This window comes from Rhincodon typus, chromosome 16, assembly GCF_021869965.1.
Source record: "Rhincodon typus isolate 14 chromosome 16, sRhiTyp1.1, whole genome shotgun sequence".
Classification (NCBI taxonomy): Eukaryota; Metazoa; Chordata; class Chondrichthyes; order Orectolobiformes; family Rhincodontidae; genus Rhincodon; species Rhincodon typus.
The window spans coordinates 16,370,073-16,395,627 of NC_063347.1; the positions used below are offsets into that span (position 1 = coordinate 16,370,073).

A 25,555-nucleotide genomic window follows, 5' to 3' on the forward strand; every position below is an offset into this window, starting at 1 on the left:
CACACCTTGTACACTCCAAACAACATCTTTACACAAGTCTGACATTTAGTCAAATGGCAACTTGAAGTGAAAACTGCTCAAATGAAAGGGCACAGACTGCAATCTTGGTGATACACAGATGAGAAAAGCACAGCTGATGGGGTCAAAGAGCAAAGCTGCACTTATCTGATAGTGCCTTTCTGCTCTGGCTTTCCCTGTGCTGTTATCTTGATGCCAGGGCGCATATATAAACTGACAAGCATTTTCAGATGCAGCAAAAATGCAAATATCTCCAAATGGCTCTACCAAACAATCTTTCATTCTGTTCAGGACCGTAAACTAATTTTCAGGACTTCACGTACACAAACCTTCATAATGTGCAGCCATGCAACGCTGTTGTCACTGAACTTTTTTTAAATTGTAATTATAACATAATCATGGTGAGTTTACATTGTAACATAAACACTGAGCCTTTCATTTCTGAGCTCAGACTAAAACGACTGAAATCCACTTAGGAAATAAATACTGAAAAGTAACTACAATTAGGTCTTGGGTCAAAGGCAAATATTCCTACAAAGTTAGCAGGGCAAAATGGACAATTAGCAGTTTCATAAGTGTAATTTCAATTTTCCATTCTTTAGCAGTCCAGGCTGGTCAGAAATAGCATTAATGGTTAAATAAACTGGACAAAACATTATACTGATTCAGTGGTCAAGGCTAAAGAATAACTGAATCAAACTGCATAGGAAGAGGCCTGTTGGCCTGTTACATATACACTGCCTTTTCGTAACCACTGCCTAAGGAGTTCCATTACCCTTTTCTTTCCTCTAACACTATAGACCTTTCCTTTCGAATAGAAATCCAATTCCCTTTCAAAAGGTACTACTGAATCTGCTTTCACCAGGATGGAGCCCTGATTGGAAGCTGGATCTCAACCAGTCTTGAGGTTTGACATTGTGAATGCACGCATAAGTTATCAGAGATGATCCACATTCCGAACTTTACTGATAATCTTTCCAGCTCTGCATTTGTGTGGGAGTTTTGGTCAGATCTGACTATGACAAACTGATGCCAGCAATCTGACCTGACCTGAAGGATATTGTGTCTCAATGCTGACCCAAGGACTAAAAGAAAAGATAATTTGAGGCTGGGTTATTTCAGATAAGTTCAAAATATATCTGTATAAATGATATTTCCAATAATTTGCATTCACCCAGTGATGATACTTTGCATCGGGAACAGCTTTCACCCTTCACTGCGGCTGGTGGGATTTCCTGGTCCAGACAAGCCTTAAGTGCCAGCCAGATCCTACCAGGTGAAGAGGTGGGATAAGACGGTGGTCTGTCTTGGTGCTCTGGCACGGTACTGACGCTTAGTGATAATAAAAAATAAGCTAAACATAAAACACCCTTCCAGTCCTACCCCTCACACCCCAAATACTCCTTATGCCACTTGATGCCCTCCACCCATTTCTCCCATGGCTTGCCACAAACCCCCACATCCCCAATGCTAAGCAGTGCCCTCCACCCAAACACATGGTCCTTTCACCCCGATGCCAACTTAGTGCCAAATCATTCTCACCCTTTGCACTTAACAACTACCTTGTCAATTCTCTTTCTCTGACAGAAAGCACAGATCAGACTGCTCAGAACTAATTGTCTGCATCACTTCTAGAGGGATTTTGGCTGGGATGGTGAAATGTCACATGAGAGATAGCCATACTGTGATACAAATTAGGGTCTACACATTCTCCTGGAATAGTTTTGATCACCGAAATGGACCAGACAGGAAATTTCTAACATTTTCTTAATTGTTTTGGATTATATTTTCCTTACTGCTCTGGCTTTTTGTCTGTTGTTCAGCCTTTGCCAAGGGCATTGCCTGGCTCAGTGTAGGTAGTGGTTATCTTTATCATGATGCATTAGGCATCACCACCAGGTTCAATGGATCAGTGGTCAGTCTCAGTATTTTCATATGGATGCCCCCAACATGTACAAGTGCAGGTTGATTACAAGCTGATAGAGCACACCATTAACAGCAATGGAAGTGGAGGGGGGGGATTACCCAACACACACACACACACACACACACACACACACACACACACACACAGACCGGATTGGCTGGGACAATACTCACTGAGTTCAGAAGAATGAAGCGGGGTCTCATCAAAATGTACAAAATTGTGACAGCACTAAATGCGGTAAATGCAGGATTTGATTTATTATTGTCACATGTAACAAGATACAGTGAAAAGTATTGTATTGCGTGCTAACCAGACAAATTATACCAAGTAGATAGTACATCAAGGTAATAGGAAAGATGTTGCTGATGACTGGGAGTCCAGATCCAGGGGTCACAGTCTAACAATAGGCTACTCATCTCAGGACTGAGATGAGGGGAAATTTCTTCACCCATAGAGTGATGAGCCTTTGGAATTCTCTGCCACAGAAAGCAGTTGAGGCCAAAACGCTGAATGTTTTCGACAAGGAGATAGATATCATCCTTGGGGCCAAAGGGATCAAAGGATATGACAGAGTGAGCAGCGCTTAACAATCCTGCTGATAGGTAAGAGGTAAGTGATGGACCAAGTTATCCTGATGGTGAGGACAGGGTGTTCATTGCCACTTAATACAATCACCCTCACGCTTTGGAATAAGACGGAAATTCTCTGCCTGAATTTTCACTCTCCTCAAGCTCCTTGCTCCTGAACAGCACAAGTAAAAATCAAGGTAACTTACCACAGTCCTACTGAACAACAGGGCTGCTGTCTCAACAGAAAGAATCGACTGGTGGTTTAACCATAGGGTCATCACCAACCAGGTCATGTCTGCTCTGAGATCAGTGATTCACCCCAACCAAACACGGGCTGTACTGCACACGACGATCTCTCAGATCCTCACACCCCTTAGGGATACGATCGCCTACGTGCAGGACAGGGAGGTGGACTCCTGCCTCATCAGCCTGGGGCAGGAGAAGGCCTTTGACAGGATATCACACACCTACATGTGGGACACGAGGTAGTAGGAACTGCAGCTGCTGAGATAACAAGGTGTGGAGCTGGGTGAACACAGCAGGCCAAGCAACATCAGAGGAGCAGGAAGGCTGAAGAAGGGTGTAGGCCGGAAACGTCAGCTTTCCTGCTCCTCTGATGCTGCTTGGCCTGCTGTGTTCATCCAGCTCCACACCTTGTTATCTTACTTGTGGGACATGCTGTCCAAAACAGGCTTTGGGGAGGGAATCTGCAATTGGATCTGACGGCTCTACACCAACATTAGCGCAGTCTCAATCAACGGGTGGGAATCAGAAAGTTTCCCGATCAGATCCGGAGTCAGGCAGAGCTGCCCACTCTCTCCTGCCTTGTTTGTGTGTTGTATGGAGCTTTTTGCTAAATCCATCAGGAAGGATATAAGCCTGAGAGGGATGACTATTCCAGGCAGTGGAGGCCTGCAGGTCAAAGCCTCCCTGTACACGGATGACACTGCCATTTTCTGCTCGGATCTGCTGTCAGTGCGCAGACTCATGAGCATCTGTGACCAGTTCAAACTGGCCTCGGGTGCCAAGGTAAATTGAGGCAAAAGCAAGGCCATGTGCTTTGGGAACTGGGCCAACTGATCCTTTATCCCTTACACTGTCAGGACAGATTACCTGAAGGCGCCGGGACTATGTTTCGGACCAGGCTGTGCGTAAAAACTTGGCAGGAGCATATCGCCTAGGTGAGGCAGAAACTGGTCCTTTGGCAGCACCACACCCTCTCCATTGCGGGTAAAAATTTGATCATCAGGTGTGAGGCACTCTCTCTGCTGTTGTAGGTAGCACAGGTCTGGCCCATTCTCTGAATTTACCTGAGCCATCTTCCCCTTCATCTGGAGGTCAAAGATAGACTATGTCCACAGGGGTGCCATGTACAAAACGCTGGATAAGTGGGAGAAGAATGTACCCAACGCTGCCCTCATCCAGATGGCCACCTTTGTGTGCAGCTGCATCAAGCTGTGCTCAGACCCTCAGTACACAAAGCCCAAGTGTCATTATGTACTGAGGTTCTACCTGTCCCCCGTGTTGCGAAGGATGGGACTAGCCTCATTGCTGCAGAACGATCCAAGCAGTTGGACTGTTCTATATCACCTGTCCTTCAGGGAGAAATCCACAAAGGAAAACACCTTTGACCACAAGACCATCGGGAAGTGGTCAGCACGTAGCGTTCGAGACCCTGCGGGAAGAGGAGAGGGTGCATCCTGACGAAGTGTTCCCTGAGCCGATTGTCAAAGCCATTTGGTAGAATTCCCCATTACCAGAACTTTCTAACAAGCACCAAGACACCACTTGGCTGATGGTGAGAAGGGCACAACCGGTGAGATCTTTCATGTATGTCCAGACACTCTGTGCCACCACACGCTGCCCTTGAAGCAGCTGCAGAGGGGGGTAGAGACTGTCACACATCTCCTGTTCGAATGTGCCTTTGTAAAGAAAGTCTGAAGAGAGATACAGTGGCTTTTGTTGAGTTTGGTCCTAGCAGCTCCGTGACACAGGATTCTGTGCTCTCCATTTGTTCCCTGGGATGCACACTGAGACAAACATCGACTGTGCCTGGAAGACCATCAACTTGGTGAAAGATGCTCTTTGGTCTGCCCGCAACTTGCTGGTCTTCCAGTTAAAAGAGTTGACCTCGAACAAGCATTGCAGACAGGCACATTCCAAGGTCCAGGACTATGTGCTGAGGGATGCACTAAAACTTGGGGCAGCTGCTGACAAGGTAGTGGGGAAAGACCACTGTCTGAGGTCTTCCTGCTGAAGGCAAATGCGGGTCCGTTCAGTTATTGGACCCCCCCACCCCAACCCGGTGCCTCAAATATAGGTAAATATAAACCTGTACAAGTAAGAAATGCCTTTGGTTTGGTTGTTGGATAGAATCAAGCTCCAATGTTTGTTTCTCCATATGCTACTGGACAGAACTGAACTGCTTTAGTGACTGGGTATGTAGATAAAGATAGTTTTATGCATAATGTATATTTTTGAAATAAAACTAAGAACCTGAGTGTCACCATGCCTTGGGCAAAGGAGAGATTGAGAAAGAGAGTCTTTCATGGTAACCTCAGCCGGTGTAAGAATTAAGTCCACATTGTTGAGTCACTCTGTATCACAAACCAGCCATGTGGCAAAGCAAGTGGTCATTAGGTGAGTACGGGGTCATGTTTTCTAATTGAAGTATTCACAATCAAAGGTCCTGCTGCAAGTGTCCAAGTTTGTACTTCAAGCCCAATCAGTGAGGCACCAACATAGCATCATAGAATCCCTACAGTGTGGAACCAGGCCATTCGGCCCAATGAATCCACACCTACCCTCCAAAGACCATCCACGCAGACCCACCTGCTCACCCTATCCCTGCATTCCCCATGGCTAATCCACCTAGACTACACATCCCTGGACATAATGAGCAATTTTGCATGGCCAATCCACCTAATGTGCCAAGCATTTGACCTTGGGAAGAAACTGGAACACCTGGAGGAAACCCAAGCACACAAGGGGAGAATGTGCAAATGCTGAAAAGACAGCTGGAATCGAACCCAGGTCCCTGGCACTGTGAGGCAACATTGCTAACCACTGAGCCATTGTGCCACCCCATCTTCTGCTTTACTGATCTCCTTGAGAAGAAAAGAGGAATAATAAATAATAGTGGAGGAAATGAACAGTGTAAATCATTAATAAACACTAGAGCTGGCTTAGTCTTATTTACATTAGATGTTAACAGCGTGCTTTTTTTTGTGTATGATCTAATGACCTGAAGAACATCCTGCTGCTATTGTACTGTAAACAGTAGATAAGACATTTCTCATGACTTACGCTCTGCTGCTCTAATGGGAATGGACATTGTATATTCAAACAGCAGAAAACCTGCAGTCACACCATACTGGAAATACTGCAATTCCAGTAAACCAATGTAACAGTCCTCATATCCTTCCTTTCATCACTGGAAAACAAACATGGTGCCAGACATCTGTCATCACATGTCCCTCCACTTTAAAATTAAGTTTACGTGACAAGCAAAATTTAGGGTTTGAAATGTGTGATTACTTATTTAGCTTGTAATATATTCAGAGTACTGGACAACATTTGAATCCATTATTCCTGAGCATCGATGCACTTCTGATAAAGAGCATGAGAACAACAAACAAAGGGTGAACCTAAAGCAGGAAATCCTGAAAGGATTGTGCCACGATTTGACTAAGGAAGGGAGGACTAGTTGTAGAGTCCTAAATATAGACATGGTACTCAAATGGTTTTAAGAAAGTTCCCTTAAGAAAGCACACAGACCTCAACAAAAACATACTGCAGTTGGTTGACTCATAGTATCACGGCAATACTCAAGCAATGACAATAATGATGGTCAGCCAATGAATGGATGATGGTCACATAACAAACGGTGCACTTTGTGGAGAGCTTGACAGTGTCCATAGACCCGGTGGAGGTCCAAAACTGAGGTACAAGCATTCATACAAGAGAGATACATGAATCCAGATTGACTTCAACAACTGAGGAACATGTATACTCATGATCTACTCTACACTTGGCGCCAAAAGTCTTTATACTGGAGCACAGAAATTTGAAGAACTACATCTTCAAACTGTCGCAGAAAAGGTATCATCACACAAAGGAAGCTGCATCAGCAAGAGATGGCCTATGATGCCCTTAGAGATGATAATGCCTTACTCAAATGTGATCACACACCCACTTGAAGACTTTCACAAATGAACAGTCAATATGAATCATTGGCAATGATGCAAAGCCAGAGGCACAATGAAGCTTTTTTGTAACAAAACATAGTAGTACAGAGTTGCTTAGCAGTGCATGGTTACCAGTTGAATTAATACATTTTTATATTTTGGATGTCTAATTCATATAAGAAAACACAGTCATTTTATCTTGATACAAATTTATTTATTCCATAATTATAGATAAGAACAGATTTATCTTTTCCCCCCAAAAGGTATTATATTAATCTTGTTACTAATTTGATATTGTGCATCCCTGACAAATCAGGTGTCATGAAATGAATTCTCAAACAGATTATCTCATGTCCACAACATTTCGTTTGCAGAGCTTGGCTTCTAGTAGTTTGATTTTCCTATAATTGTTCTGAAGAACAGTCAATAGCTAATACATTAACTGAGTCTGAAATGACTTGACACATTGAACCTCAAATCAATATCTTGAAGAAGGTGATGAAGGAGAAAAATTGAACAAGGCAGAAATCTAGTGCTGAATTACGAAGCAGAGTAAACAATTGAGCAGAAGTGCATGGGAGTGAACATTAGGAAATAGTAACCCTAAACCTAATTAGATCCACATTTAAACAAAATAAATCCTAGATAAAGGAGCTGGATTTCAGATGAGCCAATTTCAGTGGTACAAAATGCAGCCTCATCCAGATTATTTGGTTAGAAATAAAAATGACAGGCCAGGCAAGGGATTTGAGTTGACAGATATTTAAATGAGAGATAGATAAACATATTCTGACAAGGAATAAGGGAGGGAAAGAGGTTTCTGTTAATAGATTGAAACAAAAGTAAGACTCAAAAATGGCTTATAACAAACGGAGAAAACAAAAGAAAACAGCAATTATAATAATGAGCAAAAAAAATCAGGACAGGCTAAGGGGGAGCATGAAAGATTTGTTGCAGTCAATATAAAGGAGATATTAAGGGCTTTTATCTGTGCACATGTAACAGAGTAATCAAAGCAAAATAAAATGACTTTGAAATGAAGAAATGGCCTTGTACTGGATTGGAACAGAATGGTTGAGATGCTCAACAAGAAGCTAGAACCACTTTCTAAGGCCCACTATGAAAGAACAAGTGTGGGGGTACCCAAGGAGGACGTTGAGGAGCTGCATAAATACTCAAAAAGGTAATATTAAAAAAATGACTAAAAATAAAAAAGAACGACTAAAAATAAAAAAGATTCACTAGCCTCAGAATGTATGCATTGCAGAAAGAGGACGAGAAAGAGATTATGTAAATATTAACCTTAATTCTCCAAAAAATGTTTGGAGAAGAGAATTGCACCAATGATTGCAAATATTATAACTTTGTTCATTGGGGAGCAAAAAGGACAAACTAGAAAATTTTAGAACAATTGATTTTAATTTGCTCATGGGTAAACTAAAGATTAATTCTGCAAGTGGATCTCAAGCCACATTGCAGACTATACAGGACTCACTTTATCAGTGAATGATATTAGTAAATACATGGTCTGCACAGAGAACATGGATTTGTAAAGAGTAGTTTGAGCTTGACTAATACAAACTAAGGAGCATGTAACTAAAATAAATGTAGTTGTATGGATACAGCAATGGCGAGGGGAATGAGTAAAAGAAATAAAGATAAATGAATATTTTTCAAATTGGTAGACCATAGGCAATGTATCACCCCAGGGAACTGAGCCAGGACATCTTTTGTATAAATGATTTATGCGCTGTCTTTCTTGGTGTGACACTGAAGTTTGCTGATAATATTAAACTAATGGTGCAGCACTCCACAAGGAAGGAGGGCTGGGTTCAAGTGCCACCTGACCCGGAGACACGTCAAAACATGTCTGAGTGTGTAGATCAAAATAACAGTGAGACTGCCTGATGACGACAGATTAACAGTGTGCAGTTATAACATTAAATGCAAGACATTTCGGCCAGAAAGGAAGAGAAACATTTGATAAAAGCAGAGGACTGAGAGTCTGTGGGATGCATTGGTGAAGTTAGCGATTTAAGCAAAGACCTATTTAACATTTAAGAATACATTAGAAAAGGTGCATTCTGAAGAGTCACCGAACTCGAACTATTAACTCAGCTTTCTTTCCATAGGCCCTGCTAGACCTACTGAGTTTCTACCACAATTTCTGTCTTTTGTTTTAGAAAATGTAGTAATGGGACATTAAGACCAGAGAAAACACAAGGAATTCAGGCTATTGCTCAGGTAGGGAAATAGACATTAATATGGACTGCTTGGGCTGAGCAGTCTGCCTGCATTTGTAATTTCCATCTATGCTGATGCAAATCATTACAGACAAATGTGAAATGGTACATTTGTGGGGAGAAAAAAGGCACAAGAAAAGTACACCCTAAACCATTAGACTCTTAACAGAATGGGAAAAGTTGGAGATTTAAGATAGCACAGATATTTGAGTAGTTAAAATTGCAAGTGCAAGTTACAAAAAATGTCAAATGAGAATTTGCATTTTACGCACTAGGCCATTAAATGTAACTATATAACTGATACAAGACAATGCTCAGAGCAAAACTGGAATATTGGTTGAATTTTAGGGCACCTCGCTACAGGATATTAAAACTGTAATTTTTTACTGCTGTAAAGATTAACTTGACTGATTAACATTTATTCCCATTGAAAGAGGGAAAAGTTAAGGACACTTTAAAAACATTTTGCGAGGAATAATGATATACCCTTTTGCCATTGACTGGGAAATTTGGCATTGATACAATACAGAATCTGTATCATAAGAATTAAGGGGCAAATTTGAAGACTACCTTTTAGACTCGACTTTGAAATGATTGAACGCTTTCATGCAAAAGTCTATTGAGACAGAGACGAATATCATTCTAAAAAGGGAACTAGATACCATGAAGTAAGATTATGCATACAGAGACAGTAGTAAAGCAACACTGTAATATGGTTCCTGTTCAAAACGTAGAATTAGCATCAACTGGATAGACCAAATGGCATCACTTCATACCCTAAATTTCATCTTCTAATTAGCTATGTGAAACACCCTTGTTTCTCAATTGCATTGTTAAAAAAATGTTTACCAAATCGGATGTTTGAAATGTTGCCAATATTTGCAAATTTCCTCACAATCTGCAATCTATATGAAATAGAGTAATTTTCAAGAATCCATCCAGCAAAGCCCAGCAAAGTAAAACGTGAAACTCTCTACCTCTCCTAGGCTTGCTTTGTCATTTTTAACTCTTGACTGGATTGTGCCAAGACATCCAATGAGTATTGCAAAGTTTTGCAGCTCCAAATGTGATTCTCAGCTAAACTGCTCAACAGAAATGTTTTCGATAATCTCAACCATTTATAAGTAAATGGCAAAAAAAAGTAATTTATCCAACAATGTGGTTTCTGCATTTGCAAAATAGCTCAAATAAACCACAAAATAGTCATTCTAAATATTGAAAAATAGGCACATTGGGAAGAGACGCAACATAATACTGACAGAATGTCTTGTACATATCCCGAGATATTTGGTTTGCAAAAATTTTCTCTGCTTTGCTTCACTCTGCATCCCTCCCTTCCCTATTTGACTCCCTCCAAAACACAATAAGAGTGAGCACACTTCTGGCAGATAGTCAAACCCACTGATCAGAAGAACATGAATTCTCATTTCATGAATGCTTAAGGAGAACTCAAAGAATAACATGCAAATTAAGTCTGCTAGCATATCTTTTAAATCTGATACTAGAAGCTTACTTTGACACAACTAAACAATTACAATGTTCCAGTTCCTATACAAGACTGCAAACAGACTCTTTCACATGCATTTCTTGGTATTACCTGGTATTATGATGATCTCAATTTGCAGGCTATTATTTAAGGCAGCATAATAATTAAAAAGGTGTTTGAATTTTTTTAATCTACTTAAGAAAATGGCAAGGACAGTATCTTCAAGTCAGCTGACCTGTTATCCTGGAAGTGTAAATTTTTTGTTAAAGAGCAGAATTTCAATTGCCTGCTACTGGGCATTGCAGCTCCAGCTTACTCTACTGACACATACCTAACGCCAACATTAAATAACACCAGTTATAGTTGCTGTTTACTAAAGTTTCCTATAATATTATGTTGGGACATTGGTGAAAACTGACATCACCTGGCCTTTGGCTTAAGCACACTCATTGTTTAATCCTTTCCCTAGCAAATGGACTGTTGAATGATGGCAAAAACATTTCATAAGTTTGACAAACCAATTCTGTGCTTTGTGGCAATGACAAAAACAACCTACACTTATCATAGGATCACAGAAGTGCTACAACACAGAAGAAGGTTGTTCAGCCCACAGTCTTTGCACCAGCACTCCAAACATACATCACGGTTCAGTGTCATTCTCGTGTCTTTTCCTCATTAGATGACTATTTAAATTGAAACAATGTCCTTTTGAACGACTTAATTGAATCTGCTTCCATCACATTTCCAGGCAGTGCATCCCAAACACAAAGATTTTTTTTTCCTCCCTACAATACACTTGCTTCTTTTGCAAAATACTTTAAATCTGTGCCCTCTAATTCTTGACCTTGTTACAAGTTGGAATAGTTTCTCCCTGTCCATCCAGCCTCCATCTGTCAGGTGTCCTCTTGCCTTTTTCACTCTAATCTATCATCATAGCTAAAATTTCTCATCCATGGAACAATTCTTGCAAATCTCTTATGAATTCCTCCAACGTGCTCATGTCCTTCCTCTTGTGTTGTGCCCAGAACTGTACACAATACTCCTGCTGAGAGCTAATAAGTATCAAATAGAAGTTCAGCATCATGTTGTTGCTCTAGTACTCCGTGCCCCTATTAATAAAGCTTAGGATACTGTTTGTTTTATTAACAGTTCTCTCCATCGGTCCTGTCACCTTCAATGATTGGTGCATATGTGACACTCACGCCTCTCTGCCCCTGCACCTCTTTTAGAATTACGCACTTTATTTTATATCGTTCTTCCTACCAAAGTACATCACTTCAAACTTCTTGCATTGCTTCACATTTCTATATAGTGCCTCTAACAGAATGGAATACCCCAGGCACCTCGCAAGAGTATTACAAAATTCCCACCAAGCTACGTTAGAAAGTATTATGACAAATAACCAAAAGCTTAGTCAAAGAGGTAAGTTTCAAGGCAAATTGTAAAAAAGAGAAGCAAGTTGGAGAGAGTTGAAGAGATTGGTTTGGGCGGGGGGTACGGAAGGATGCAAGGGAATAGTCCAGAGCTTGAAACAAGTAATTGATGCAGCAACTTTAGATGGTTGGGCATGGAGGAATACTGTAAAGGATTACCCACAACAATGTCTGGAACAAGGGTGACTGATTTGAAACATTTACAAGCATCTTCCCTTGTGTTACATATGATTCTAATCAATGGAGAGGCTTCCCTAGCTAGGGTTCGTGATTCCATATTCAATCAAATGCTGCTTTGACATCATGGTCTAAGAGTGATTGCCCTGGAGTCCAGTATGATTGTCCGTGATTGAACTGATTAAAACTTGGGTTGTGCTAAAGACCAGAATTGGACTGTTGCAGCGATCGGAGGTCTGTAGGAAAGCAGAAGGTTACAGGGATATGGAAACAATTTATTAAGAGAAAAAAGTTTAATATCAAGGCATTTGCCAGACCAGGATTGAGCACATAAAGAATGAATTAATGGAACATTGTGCGAGTGATAATAGGAATGAGGATGAGAGGCCAGCCAGGAAGGTAGTAGGAAAGTCAAGTTTAGAGGTTAAAAAAAAGATTTAAGCAGCAGTTGAGTCGAAGTAGGGAGAGGAGATTGTAAATGTTACAGAGGTGGAAGCACGTGATCTTGTGGTTATAAGCTCTTCTAAAAGCCAGATATGAACTGGTCTGAATCAATCCCAGACAGTTGCTAGGGAACAGAGTTTCAAATAGAACAGCCTCGATCTTCTCAATATTTAGCTGGAAGGGGTTTCTACTCATTCAGTGCGAGGTAACTGATAAGCAGTATGACAAATCGAAGATATCAGAGGACAGATATATTTGTCCACATTTAAAACTACAAGTCAATACCACCATTTACTGTCAGTGTAATCATCTATTGGTTAGTACCCTCTGGGTTATTGCCTTCTGTCTCACTGACAGTCATTGACCAATTGTTAAATAGTCTGTGAATCAGTGAGGATCTGAAACTGATGATAACCCCATTCCTTGCTATTCTGCTCTTCCTTGGACTAATTTATAAATTTCATCACTCCAAGTGCTTGCCATTTCCTGACATGAAGGCATCAACTTGACATCCATGCAACAGTTAAAAAGCAAAAGGAAATCCCCAAATTTAAACAAGAACAGTTGTCTCAAAGCAGTCCAGATGACAGAAGTGCTGCATTCCAGTCTCTCGTGCCTGACCCTGACTTTGTTATCAAACCTGCCGATAAAGGTGACCTCGACCTAGCAGAGGCTGATCACCAACTCTCAGAAACTTCCTCATATCTCCCTCTGGAACGTAATCCCCAAAACTGAATATCACAATGTTGCTTCCAGAACTGTCACTGGCCTCATCTTCTCTGGAGGTCTCCCCTCCCCACAGCTTCCCACCTCATAGACTCCTAACCCCACACAGCCCACTTCTACCTTCTTCACAGACGGGACTGCCCTGGCAGGCTCATCATTCCAATCTTTTGCTACCCTCATCCAGTATCTTCCCATTTTCATTTCAATTTATTAAGTGAAAAAATTTAATATCAAGGCATTGCCAGGCCAGGATTGAGCACCTGGAGATTTTTCTGACACTTAATGTTGATTCCACAAGTTCCAGTTTCTTAGCCCCAGCAATGGATATGTAATCCCTCTACACAGTCTGATGACTCCTCACCTCTTCTTTGAAAAGGGACCTGACCAGTCCCCATCCACCTCCATCCTCATTTGCCTGGCAGAGCGCATTCTCACCTTGAACAACTTCTCCTTTAACTTGACTCACTTTCTTCAAGTCAAAGGTGTGGCTATAGGTACCTTCCAATTATAAAAGCAAAATAGTGAAATATAAAAAAAGAAGTGACGAAGAAACTCAGTAGGTCTTGCAACATCTGTGGAGATAGAGACAGAGTTAACCTTTTGAGGCCAGTATGACTCTTTTTTGGAACTCCCTTTTGGAACTCCTTTCCCAAAAAAAGACAATACAGTTCCCCTAGTCCTCACTTCTAGCTGCCAGCTACTGCATTCAAATGGCATTCTCTGCCATCTGCAGCACTAAACACATCTTCCCCTCCCCTCTGCAGTCAGCATTCCACAGAAATGGTTCCTCCACCTTACCCAGGTCCACTCCTCCATCACTCCTAACAGTTCCTCACCCCTCCACCTCATTCTTTGGAGCCTTCCCATGTAATGTCAGGTGGTATAACACTTTACAGTCATAGAGTCATGGTGCTGTACAGCATGGAAACAGACCCTTCAGTCCAACACATCCATGCCGACCAGATATCCTAAATTAATCCAGTCCCATTTGCCAGTGTCTGGCCCGTATCCCTCTAAACCATTCCTTTTCATACACCCATCCAGACGCCTTTTAAATGTTATAATTGTACCAGCCTCCACCACTTCCTCTGGTAGCTCATTACACACATACAACACCCTCTACATGAAAACATTGCCCCTTAAGGCCCTTTTAAATCTTTCCCCTCTCACCTTAAACCCATGCCCTCTAGTTTTGGACTCCCCCACCCTGGGGAAAAGAACTTGTCTATTTACGTTATCCATGCCCCTCATGATTTTATAAACTTCTATAAGGTCACCCCTCAGCCTCCAATGCTCCAGGGAAAACAGCCCCAGCCTATTCAGCCTCTCCCTATAGCTCAAACCCTCCAACCCTGGCAAAATCTTGCTGTTTTCCCTGATCTTCCTTATTGTTTTTCAGTACTGAATGCATGGTAGCACTTTTCCAAATGGATAAAGTGCTGCATCTCACCATTTACACTAAGCTGATGAGATTGATTTTATTCTCCACTTAGTAGGGCACACGGCCCAACATTCATGACGTGCCACAAACCACATATAACAATAGAAGGGCCTTGACCCCTAACAATTGTAGTAAAGGGGCTAGTCAAACAGCCTACCCCTGCAATGAAGCTGATATCTGTGGGAGTGCTGCATGTCAGCAGGCTGGCCAAACCCTACCCCACATCAGCAGCAATTGCTGCAATCAAAAATGGGTGTAGTAATCATAAAATCAGGCCACACAGACCAGTTTTAAAAGGGCACCTAAGTCAGCTCAGTGGAAACAAATTGTTCATAGCACATTACCTTTTCCAAGGTAAAATACTATTAGTATGGAAGATTATTTTCCTCCAAACAAAGAGCTAACTATAGTGCACTGCTTAGAAAGTGATGTAGATTTTATAAAAGACCTCAGTCAATCTTCACCATACACACAGGGTAAACATTCAGCTGCCAACTCCATATCCTGTCTATCCTCTCCGAAACCTTCAGGAATTCTCCTTCACTGTATCTCTGAAATCCCTGAAGAGACATTAATTACTCAAAATATTCCTTCTCATTCATTTCACTGTCCTACAATTCTGCTCCATCATTCCAACTTATTGACCTCTGAAGTCAGCATTTTTACTGCACACATTATTGAATATAATAAAAATTCATTTTTCCAGTCTTGCAAACTGATATATAGATTAAAGAATATGTAAGATCAAAAAACTCAAAAATTCAGCCAAATACCTGTGGATGAAATGTGCTTTTTTCAAGAAGTATTCTTTCACAGAATGCAGGCTTTGCTAACTAGGCCAACATTTATTGCTGATTCTTAACTGCCCACGAGAAGGTGTTGATGAGCTGCCTTACAGTCACAGAGTCTTACAGCATAAAACAGACCCTTTGGTCCAACCAGTCCATGCTGAACATAACCCCAAACTAAACTAGTCCTACCTGCCTGCCCCTGGTCTACATCCCTCCAAACCTTTCCTACTCAGAGATCCATCCAAATGTCTTTTAAACATTGTAATTTTACCCACATCCACCACTTCATCAGGAAGTTCATTCCACACACGAGCCGCCCTCTGTGTAAAAAATTTGCCTCATGTCTTTTTAAAATTGCTCTTCTCTCACCTTAAAAATGTGCCCTTTAGTCTTGAAATCCCCCATCTTAGGGAAAAGACAACTACCATCAACTCTATCTACACCTCTCATTATTTTATAAACTTCTATCAAGTCACCTCTCAACCTCCCACGCTCCAGTGGAAAAAGTCCCAGCCTTTCCTTGTAACTCAAACCTTCCATACCCAGCAGCATCCTGGTAAATCTCTTCTGAACCCTCTCCAGCTTAATAATATCCTTCCTATAACAGGGTAACTTCCTCAATAAACTCAATCAAGTTTGTGTGACATGATTTTCCTCGCAGAAAACCATGCTGACTATTGCTAAATCAATTTTCGCCTAAGTATCCATAAATCCTATCTTTTATAAACAACTTCTCGAAATATTTGAATCTAAGTGTTTCAGACACACACACACACACACACACACACATGCACGCACGCACAGAAGGAGTTGTATCCAGAACCATTGAAGGAATGGTGATAATATTTCTAAGTCACGATGATGTGTGGCTTGGAGAGGAACTTGCAGCAATCATTTTCCCATGAATCTGCTTCCTTTGTTTCTCTAGGTGGTAGATGTGGTAGGTTTGGAAGGTGTAATTAAATGAGCCTTGGAAGAGTTATTGAAGTATATCTTACAGATGGAACACAGTGCTGTGTTGGCGATGAAGGGAGGGAATGTTAAGATGGTGGATGTGGTGCCAATTAGACAGCCTGCCACACTATCAAGTGTGCTTCCCCCCAATAGAGATGCTGCACCAGATATGTCATGGAGGATTTCATCCTATGTAGAAGCAGGTGGCAGGGGAATCCTGACTGTGGATAGATGGGATGGATTTGACAATCCAAGTTAAATAATTGAGTTTAACAGTTGGCCACATTGAGTATACAAAAAAAGTAATTATGCCATCAATGCCTAAATCTTAATTCTCTAATTACCCTGCAGTTGCCAGTGGGAAATAATGAATCCTACCTGTGCTGTAAGCTTTCCTAAAAGATTTGGGTCAAGATCTCAGAATTCCCTGCTATTGTGGGAGTAGCACTACCACAAGGATCTGAGACCCATCAACTTCACCTCACAATAAATCAAGCCTCTACATATTTAATGTAGAAGATAATCCTCATAGTGTGTTAGTATTAATCTGATTCTTCCAGATCCTCAAAGACCTTTCCCACTGTAGTGGATCAACTATAACCACTGACAGACAACGCTCTAATGGGTGCCACAATGTCACAGGGCACATGCATCATCTGCAATGCCCGAGCATTTACAGTTTAGCCAAAATAGCTAAAGCAGACTGTTAAACACCAACTGTCACTAATGGAATAACCAAGGGAAACTCAATCACACTTTGACAGCACAAACAACACAGTTTACAACAAACTGAGAGACAGGTGAACAGGAGGGTTGCACCCGCTCACCAGTTTAAAATGTTCTGTTGCTACTGACGTCCTCCACACCAAAAATACTTTATTGATAAGGGTTTGTAAGCCTCATCTGTTTACAGAGCAGAGCAAATTCATCAGCAGTAAGCTCCCTGGAAAAACTCTGTAACACAATGCTAAGATAGAAAAATTCAAACAATATTTGTTTTGTGGACCCAATGCTAAAATGCCATCTTTTACTAAAGCAGACAAGGTTAGACTGAGTAACCCTGTTAAATGTACAAAATGACTAATATGGCAAGATTTTTCATACTTGGAACAAAGTTATAATTGGCACAAGAATATATTTCCTTCAACTGGACAAGTAATTAGAAACAGATCATTCCACCACCACCTCCCACCATTTTCATTTTCACTTACACAGTCCTCATCACTTACTTCCGAAGGACAGCAATCTCATTCTCAATGCTGTTCTCCTTTCCCTCCAGAGCTTTCTTGGGAATACACTTAATAGCGACCAGTTTCTGAGTCTGCTTTTCCTCAGCGAGGACCACTTCAGAGAACGCACCCCTAGAAACCAAAAGGCAGACATATTATCATTTTAAACCTTTACGGCACTGGTCATTCATTCCTTGACAGTTTGTGGAGAAAATGAAGAGACGAATCTCTAACTAAACCCCAGTTAACCACAAGAAAACTCACCTAATCGTGAGGCAGGAAGGAGTGTTACATTCAAGCAGGGGTGTGAAGACAGCATTCTCAAGCATTTGACTTACGCAGGGTACTTGCTACTCTGTTGCGAGAAGTGTCAGGCACTGCAGAGTACATGGTTAACCAGAGGGAAATCTCCTGTTAAAAGCCTTAAAGTCAGACAAGAAGCTGTTTCCACTGGCAACAGGTTCAGTGGTCAGAGGAGATTTTAAGACATAAACACAGTGAGTCACCATGATCTGGAATACACTGCTTGAAAGATAATGGAAGGAGATGCAACAATTTGTCAAAAGGGCTTGGATAAACACTTGGAAAAGATTCATTTGCAAAGCTACAGGAAAAGAGTGGAGTGGAGGGGTGAGATTAATTTGATATTTCTTTTTCAAAGAGTCAACACAGGTACAATGGGCGAAAGCAGCCTCTTTCTGTGCAGTAGGAGTCTGTTGAAACATCCTAGCAGCCATCAGGCTAAGTGAATGGGGGAAGCCACTGCACATGGCAGTGTATCCATTTACAGGGCTTCACTCCATTAGCAGATTTCAATGGAACGAGAATGAAAAATATACTGGTAGGAATGCTGGGTGGATTGTGTCATTCCATGGCTGAACAGACCAAAGTTATGAACTGTCCAATCGCACATTACAAAACGGTATCTCGGGTGAAGCAGCAAAGCTGCTGGAAAGCAATAGGAGACACCACCTTCCTGAGACATTTAATGTCCAAAATAATGTTTACTTTTGCATGTTCATATATCACAAATGTAATAGGAAGAGGAATTGTCCAACTTCCTGCAGTCATGTAAACAGGAGATAGCTGCCTGTTCATCACTACGGATCAGATACGTGGTTATGGCACGGAAATTACTGTTGAGTGATTTTCACCAGATAAACAATCAAAATATTGTAAAAGGACACTTGCTTTTCCCTTGCTAACATTGGCAAACTGTAAATTTTATACTGTGCGTCTAATATTCAGGTACAGTAAACAATTAGGAAAGTAAACGGTATGTTAGCTTTTTTTCTCAACAGGACTGCCATATCAGAGTAAAGCAGGCTTACAAGGATTTGTGTGGGACCTTGGCCAGACCAGGAACCAGGACAGAAATCTCAAGCCCTGATACCCAGCAACACCACCCTTCACGCCCTCAAAATCTAAGTGCAGTAGACCTCCTACAGCCAGAAGATCAGGGGTCAGGCCCCGATGTATTCCCCTGTTTCGAACTCTGGGTGAGACCACATGTGTGACACTGTGAATAGTTCCGGTTGTTTTGCCCCGAGAAAGATTTATTTGCCTCAGTGGACTGTAAAGGTTCACTAGACTGGCACTGGGAATGAGAGAATTGTCCTATGAGGAGCACATGAATAGATGAAACCTCTGCTGTCCAGAGTTTAGAAAAATGAGGGATGATCTCATTGAAATATATAAAATTCTGAAGGGCATGACAGGGTAAATGCTGGGAGAATGTTTCTCCCGGTTGGTGAATCTAGAACCACATGATCACAAGGACAGGGAAAGAGGTAGACCATTTAGAACCAAAAAGGAGGTGGAAGTTATTCACTCAATTGTTATTCGATGCAATTCTCTACTGCAGTGTGCTGTGTTGCCAAGTACATTCAAGTCAGAGATCAGTAGACTTTTAAAGGAGTCAAGGGATATGGGGATGGCGTGGCAAAGTGTAGCTGATGTAGAAAAACAGCCATGATCTTGCTGAAGGGCAGAGCAGACTCAAAGGGCTTATTCTTACTCCCGCATTTTTGATGTCATAACCAGGCAAAGTGATTAATGTAACTCTGCTGTATCAGCATGGTCCAACTTCTATTAGCAGAGAAATGACTACCAAGGAGCCATCACAGTGAGTGAAAAATATGGACGCTGTCACAGAGCTGAAGAACAGGTTTAGAAGTAGCACGAGCATTGTATGAATTTTCACACGCCATGCTTGCTCCTGTTAGAGTTCGTTCCATCTAATGAGAGTTACAAATATTTGGCCTTTACGTTTCATGTTGAAGTGCATTACAATTTGCTTTGCTGCCACTGTTGCAGCTTAAACACTTTGGATTCTTCATTATAAACCAACAAGCGTTTCTTACAGTGGTATCTATAATCTACATCACTCATTGAAAAGCACCTCGCAGCCCTTTGCAACAGACTGGTATTAAAAGTAGGTGATCAATGATGCTGTCATTGCCATGAAGGATGAAATTGACATCTCATACAGCGAAAAGGGCGATGGACTTCCTAATTTTCAGAAAACTCTTGGATCTCACGTTTATTCCACGCCATTGCCAGAGTATTCCTCTCTACAAGAATGACAGTGCCTGAGGGTTAAGTACTTGACTCTTTCTCTAAATGGACATTCCTGGTACAAGAACCTGAGGTTTTCAGAGATGCATGGAGGAGCCATCTCCAATTTGGTATAATGAAAAGCCACCTATAACAAACTGCTCTCAATACAATGCATTTAAAGAACAGGGATGCAGGTAAAGGATGGTCTAGTTTTGGTTTAACCCTCCTTCTGATTTGGAAAGCACCTGGACAATTTTGTTTCATTTCTGTCTGACTTTAAGCGGATCAACTTTCCACTTAAACCAGGGACTGGCCGAGAGCAAATCGCCAAACTTTCTAACAGTGCTGCTGATACCAGGGAAAACTATTGGGTTAATATTTCCAAATAGAAAATATAATTGATTCAATAAAAGGTGAACTTACTTCAGAATGACAATACCACCCCTTTATTTTGAGACTGTTCCTTATTTTCAAAGATTATGGCAGATGATTACTCCTTGAAAGATGAGCTCTGAGGGCTAAGCCCAGTAAGATCTGACCAACTGCAGTTCAAATACAACAACTGTAGCTGTTTTGTAAATTCGACTTAAGGAGCAGTAATCTCATCTTTAATGCAGCAGCATCACATCATACATCTTCAGTTAAAATGATCTTACCTTTGCTTTATTGTCCATGTGAATGGGTACAGATCATTGTAGTCTCTAAAAACTGTCCAAAAGCACACACTTACTTAATGCATTCAATTTGTACTAAATAAGATGATTTTTGACGACTAAACTCCAAAATCGTTTGATTACAAATATTGTCTTTCAATCTGAACTTAAAGAGAGATGCAGCAGGGGGTGTAAGATGGAAGAGATGGGACAGAGTCAAGCATTTAAATTTCCCCAAAATTCTTAAGGTATAATCTTGACATCTGCCATTGCTTGGCCTCGCACATCTGCTGATGTTAAAACACCAATTTGGTTATCTGACCCACAGCAAGTTTCACATTTCCAGCGACATATTGGAGAACATAAATATTTCAAGCACATAAACCCTCATGATAAACCTAGTAAACTGATTGAACAAGAGCAAGTCAAAGGTGGATAAAAGTTTTATTTAAGACAAAGGTGGATCTGCTTATGGAGTCTGAAACATGCACACAGCCCAGATTAAGAATTGATAGTTGCTTTGTTAGGTAAGGGAACTGAGGGTTACAGCATCAAGGCAGGAAGACAGAATTAAGACACACATCAGTAAAGATCTCCTCAAAGATAATTAGGCCTGAGAGACTGAATGCCCTGGTCCTCTTCTTAAATTCCATCTTTTTATGCTTTCATGTAATGTGGTGGTTGCTAGAAAAACCAACATTTGTTGTCCATCCCTAATTACCCTGGAACTAAAGGGCTTACTTGGTCATTTCAAAGGACAGTTAACTACATACAGTGGATCTGGAGTTATATATAAACAGGAGCAGGCTAGGATAGCAGATTTCCTTTTCTAAAAGACATTAGGAAACCACACGACTTTTTACAACAATTGATAATAGTTGCATGGTCACTATTACTGGAACTGGCTTTCATTTCCAGATTTTGTTAACTAAATTTAAACTCCACCATTTGTCTTAATAGAATTTGTACTCATGCTCCCAGAACACTAGCTTGCAGGCTCATGGATTACTACCTACGCAACATACCTCCAGGCACTGTCTCCCTACCTCTGTAGGATGCCTCGGGTTTCTCAGTTTAAGATCATGAATATTTCTATTCATTTGCTGAGAAATCCTCAATTTTTAATAGACTTTTGGAGTCCAAGGCCATCCAAGTATATGGGGTTATTGCAGGAATTTGAGGTTGAGGTAGAAGATCAGGTTCAAATGGCCTACTGCTACATTTTAAATGAAGGGTGACAGCGAGGTCTCCATGACATCTCCACCTTGCACCTCTCCAGAAAGTGTCAAATGCAAACCAGTGAAACATTAACGCATTGCTCACCCACAATGCAAAGAAATTGTATCCCATGGCAAGGAACTGAACTGTTATCTCAGGGTGACAATTCAAAATAAGCAACGAAGGGAGCTGCTTGACAAGAGTTTGGCACCAAACCAATTTGATAATGTTCTAACCATCTTTGTAGGAGTGAGGAATGAAAGCCGGTGAAATCCATTGTTAGCATTCTGATCAATATATCCACCGGTCTCACATTTCACACAGCGGACTATGGAGATATCCACTATGTCTATAGTGAACTCAAGTCACCACTACACATTTAAGTTCATTAGTAGGAGCATCCTTTAACCACAAATGCTAACAAATAAAGTGCTACATTGTGTATCTTTTTTCCCCAATTACCTAAGTATTTTGGTTCTGAAAGTGAAACTTGTTATAGCCAAACATCATTTGTATTAGTAGGCACTTTTGGCTGCAACAAGCTAAAGAAGTATAGATGCCAAACAGATTACAGCAGCATTCATTCCCTAACAAGGCTGTGTGGAAGGAATGCACATTTTTTGCTCTTTTATATGGTTTCTCTTTGTAAAAAAAAATGCCAGCCTCAGAAATGTCATCGAACCGGAGCAACCTTAATAACTAAAATAAAAGTGTTAAAATGTCTGTTTTGCATTTTTAAATTCTGAATGGAGATCAAACAAATCTGAAGAATTCAAACTGAATAGCTCAATGTCTAGCGCAGGCCTCAGTTTGAAAAAGTTGCATTCAAGAGAGACTGCATGATTAAAATGTTAAAATAAAAATGCTCCCTCAATTTGCAAGTAAAGATGTGGGTGGACAAATTGGACAGTCCCCAAAAGGGCATGGGGATCGTGATATTCAATTAACTATCGCTGCTTCAATGTAACACAGGTAACACGTCAACTTAGTGGGGCCTGATCATCTAAATTAATGGTGTGTGTTTACAGCATTGTCGGCTGTCCCTCAATTCAAGAATGATGTCTGCTCAGGGTTGAAAGTTTCTGTCGTGGGTCTTTGTGTGAGTGAACAATCCTATTCTCCACCAACAGATCATTGAGCACATGTAGCAGGGCATCTTGAGCGGAAGTGGGACTGAGAGTTCCGAATTTGCTTGCTTTTATACCACGGCTATGCCTCATCATGTTTAATTAACTTGCTCGAGTTTTTTGAAGAGGTAACAAAAAGTGTCGGTGACAGCAATGGCTGTCAATGTGGTACACATGGATTTCCCAAAGGCATTTGACACAGTGCTACACAACAGACTTGTGAGCAAAGTTTTAGATCACACTATAAAAGGGACAACGCAAGATAGATACAAAATTGGCCGAGTGATAGTAAACAGAGAGTAATGGCCAATGGATATTTTTCAGGCTGGAGGAAGGTTTGTAGTGGAATTCCCCTAGGATCAGTATTGGAACCCTTGCTTTTCCTGCTACATATATTAATGACCTGAAACTTGGTGCGCAGGGACCAATTCCATAGCTTGCAGATGACACTAAACTTGGAAGTATTGTAAACTTTGAGGAAGTCAGTGTAGAACTCTAAATGGGCACTGATGGAGTTAGCAGATAGTTGGCAGAAAGATAAGGTTCAATATAGAGCGGGTTGAGGTGATGCATTTTGGGAGGAAGAACATTGAAAGACAATATAAAATAGGAGTTGAGTTCTAAAGGGAATGGAGGAGCAGAGGGACTTGTGTGTGTACGTGCACAGAAGATAGCAAGACAGGTGGAGAGAGCAGTCATTAAAACATACAGTGTCCTTGGCTTCATTAATAGGGGCATAGATAACAAAAGCAAGAAGGTCGTGATGAACTTGTAGAAGATACTTGTAAGGCCTCAGCTGTAGTAATGTGCACAGTTGTGGGTGCCACATTGTTATAACGATGAGAATGCATTGGAGAAAGTCATAGTCATTGAGTCGTACAGCACGGAAGCAGACCCTTCAGTCCAACTCAACCATGCCGGCCAAATTTCACAAACTAAATGAGTTCCATTTGCCTGCATTTGGCTCATATCCTTCTAAACCTTTCCTATTCATTTACCTGTCCAAGTGTCTTTTAAATGTTGTAAATGTACCTGCGTCTACCACTTCCTCCAGCAGTTTATTCCAAATGCGATCCACCCTCAGTGTGAAAAAGCTACCCCTCAGGTCCCTTTTAAATTTTTCTCCTCCCATTTTAAACCTATGCCCTTCTTCCAGGCACTGATTCAATGCTGCTGTGCTTCAAAGCAAACTTCAGAGTGCCATGGTAGTATTTCCTTTATTCCCTGCAGGAATGTTGGTCATTTGAGCAGACAGTGTCTGCTCAACATGTTGGCTGTACAGATATTTTGCCTAAATGCTTGTGGAGCTGGCTTCAAGAAGGATATTAATGTTTGTTGAACAGCCGTCCCATTAAATTGGAGAATATGGCAGAAGCACTGCTAGTGGAATTTCAAAGCGCCCTTGTGTCGAAATGTGGTCGGACTCTACTAGTCTGTTCTTAGGCTGCAGCCATCACCAGGAGGCCCAAAATTGTGACTTGCTGATACCAGATAAAGCTAGCTTGCACAGCTCTTAAAGGCAGTGCTCATCATTATTCAAGTTCATGTTTCCATGGCCATAGCCAATGACTGGAGTCAAACCATAGGAGATGATGGAATCCTCAGAACTAATTCTCACTTTCCCCTCAATCCACATTTTTAAAAATTTCATTAGAATCATAGAATCCCTACAGTGTGGAAGCAGGCCATTTGGCCCATCAAGATCATACCAACCTTCTGAAAAATATCCCAATCTCACCCACCCCCCTATCTTATAATCCTGCATTTCCCACAGCTAATCCTCCTAACCAACACATCCCTGCACACTTTGGGCAATTTAGCATGGCCAATTCACCTAACCTGAACATCTTTAGCCTGTGGGAGGAAACTCACACAGACACAGAGAGAATGTGCAAACTCCACACAGACAGTCGCCTGAGGCTAGAATTGAACCCAGGTCCCTGGTGCTGTGAGGTAGTAATGCTAACCACTGAGCCACCGCGCCACCCTTATGCAATTTACAACCTAATATAAGGACACACCACTTCTGTTCTCCAATTCCACACACCCCAACCAGATCCTTGAGTTGTTTTTCGTTTCAGAAACACAAGAGGTGTAACCCAGGCAGTCAGTAGACAAATATTGGGAAGGCTGTGGTGATGATTTCACACTCACAGCCATTAGCTCAGAGATTGACAATGTGTACATCCTAGAAGATAGATTAGAGATGGATTTTCATGTGGTAAGCAACATTCAAATGGATGGTCTACAGCCATTGGATTACTATAGGGGTCAGTTTACTGTAGGGTAAGGGTGCAAACAGTTTCCACTGCAAAGCAATCAGACATGCACTTTGAGGGAGAAGCTTACAGTCTACTGACTACTAATGAGTAT

The 25,555-nt window shown here is 41.3% G+C and overlaps 1 protein-coding gene across 1 annotated transcript in view; it reads right to left on the reverse strand.

Annotated features, from left to right (window-relative positions):
* LOC109910864 (calcium/calmodulin-dependent protein kinase type 1D-like) overlaps window positions 1-25,555 on the reverse strand; it is a 68,335-nt gene that overhangs the window by 17,480 nt on the left and 25,300 nt on the right. The window contains exon 2 of the mRNA XM_048606703.1: window positions 17,626-17,757. Coding sequence (XP_048462660.1) covers window positions 17,626-17,757 — 132 coding nt within the window. The remainder of the gene's footprint in view (window positions 1-17,625; window positions 17,758-25,555) is intronic.